This window comes from Solanum lycopersicum, chromosome 2 (assembly GCF_036512215.1).
Source record: "Solanum lycopersicum chromosome 2, SLM_r2.1".
In the NCBI taxonomy this organism is placed as follows: Eukaryota; Viridiplantae; Streptophyta; class Magnoliopsida; order Solanales; family Solanaceae; genus Solanum; species Solanum lycopersicum.
Genome location: NC_090801.1, coordinates 43700382 through 43702437, shown reverse-complemented (window position 1 = coordinate 43702437; position 2056 = coordinate 43700382). Strand labels below are relative to the sequence as shown.

General features: G+C 33.3%; 1 protein-coding gene across 1 annotated transcript; it reads right to left on the bottom strand.

Annotated features, from left to right (window-relative positions):
* Positions 1–451: 451 nt before the first annotated feature.
* On the bottom strand, positions 452–1162 carry LOC101252033 (dirigent protein 22-like). Its single transcript, XM_004231551.4, has one exon. The coding sequence runs from the start codon at positions 1126–1128 to the stop codon at positions 553–555; it is 576 nt and encodes a 191-aa protein (XP_004231599.2). The 5' UTR covers positions 1129–1162; the 3' UTR covers positions 452–552.
* Between the last annotated feature and the right edge of the window lie 894 nt (positions 1163–2056).

Sequence of the window (2056 nt, the reverse complement as noted above, 5' to 3'; positions counted from 1 at the left end):
CAAACAAATATCGAGTACTTGTGTGCTTAAATTGTTGATGAGTTTAAATTCAACAAGTTATTGGTGTTTGAGGTACAACTACATCAGTAACGCAAATAAACTTGTTTCATCCTATGACGAAGTAATCAAAACCTAGGAAATTAAATTTCTTAAGAACACACAACGAATTCAGTGTTATCAAATATTTATATAAAGTTTCTTCTTTTTGTTTTCAGTTTGTTCCGAAATCTGGTTTTCCTGTTTTGAATACAGAGTAACAACAAAGTTTTTCATATGAAAATATTTGTGTTAGATTTAATTACTTATCCTCACTTTATCTTTTCCCATAATTATGATAATGATGTTGATCAGTACTAATAATTTTTCTAGGAAAAACTCAAATGTTAGTAAATATGATTAACATGTAGCCAAAGTCAATAAATTCTTGATGAATTCCAACAGGGAATTAACAAACATTACTTTATTTCTTTATTATACACATCCACATTAATGGAAAGTCAACAGGTCACAATCAAAGAACACATAATGAACAATCAAACAAACAAGTAAACTTCAATAATGCAAAACCACAACATGGTATTCAAGTATTGCATTTTGTGTGGTGTTATCAATTTGGTAGGTTTTCGCTGTGGCGATGCCCTTTGCTAGCCTGAAAACACCGGAACCACCATTAATTGGCATCTCTCGATACTCCTGAAATATCTGATTGTGCCCAAGGATACTAAGTGTGCTACCATTGTACTTACCATTTGTGAACACAAGGTTGAGTGTCATAAGAAGGCCTAAATCTTCGAACGATGCTGAGCCATAAATTCCTTGGGCTCGGCCTATTATTTTGGAGTTGGGCTCGGGATTAACCGTCAACGGATTGTCCATCATCCTTACCAAGCCAAAAAATGTTGGTGATTGAAATGTATTATTGGCTTGTGCTATTTGGATTGCTGATGGATTCTCTGCAGTCACAATATCATGAAAGTAAAAGTGAAGTTTGGTCATTTTTGCTTTTGAATGGGGAAGCTTCTTGAACCATGTGTCCACTCCTTTAGGACTTTGATCAAGCCCATGACTTGAAGGCAATATTATTGTTATTGCCAAAAAAAAGAAAGCCATCAACAAAAATTTCTCCATTTTTCTTGTTACTTATACAATCAAATGCACTATGACTAGCATCAAATATATAGAGACAAAAACGTATATGAGAGAGGGACGAGAAGATTAAAAATAAGGAAATTTTCGCATATAGCCACGATAATAAATTTATTTATGTTTTATGGTTATAGTATGCATATTTATGGGTTGTAGTCAGAGGCGGAGCTAGGTGGCGTGTGTCTTAGACATGCTTTTGTAAGTTTATCTATTGAGACAGTCAATTAAGATTGTATTTCAGTATATTTTATGTTGAGTAATTCTTCCGCGCGCTGAGAGTCTAGCCTGACCAAGGGTTCGCTTGGGGCCAGTAATGGTTCTCGACAGTTAGTCGGGTCCAGGGTGTAGGCTTGGGTGTGCCATATTAGTTCTGTAAGACACACGCCCCCAAGCACCCAATTGTACGCACATAGCACACTCAACACCCAATAAGAGGAAGATTGACTCAAATAACAAGTTATAGTATAATATTTACTATTTGATAATAGTGTGATGGTGATTATAAAAGCTATGTAACATTTCTTTTAAAAATACAAAGCAAAATTTTACTTTTTCTATGAGTTTCCGTAATTATGTTTTTAATTATCTCAAACTATTGATTTATAATTTAGTGTTGTTATATTATTATACTATATTGTAAATTAAAATTTTAAAGATTCACAAAGCTTACACTTCATGCCTTGAGGCTTACATCTCGCGCTATGCTAAGTAAAACGTATCACCTCATGTCACCGCCATTCAAAACACTGATCTAGAGTATATTATGTAATATAATATATTAATATAGTTTCAATTATTTTTAATCAATGACTATTGTTTTGTGAATTTTACTGTCTGATTGCCTAATTGTATAAATTCAGAGTTTGTATAATTCGGTCTCTAATTGATCAAAGTCCTAAAGTAACGGAGA

Excerpts from the sequence above, each read along its gene's own strand:
- LOC101252033 (XM_004231551.4), bottom strand. The coding sequence starts at position 1,128 with ATGGAGAAATTTTTGTTGATGGCTTTCTTTTTTTTGGCAATAACAATA.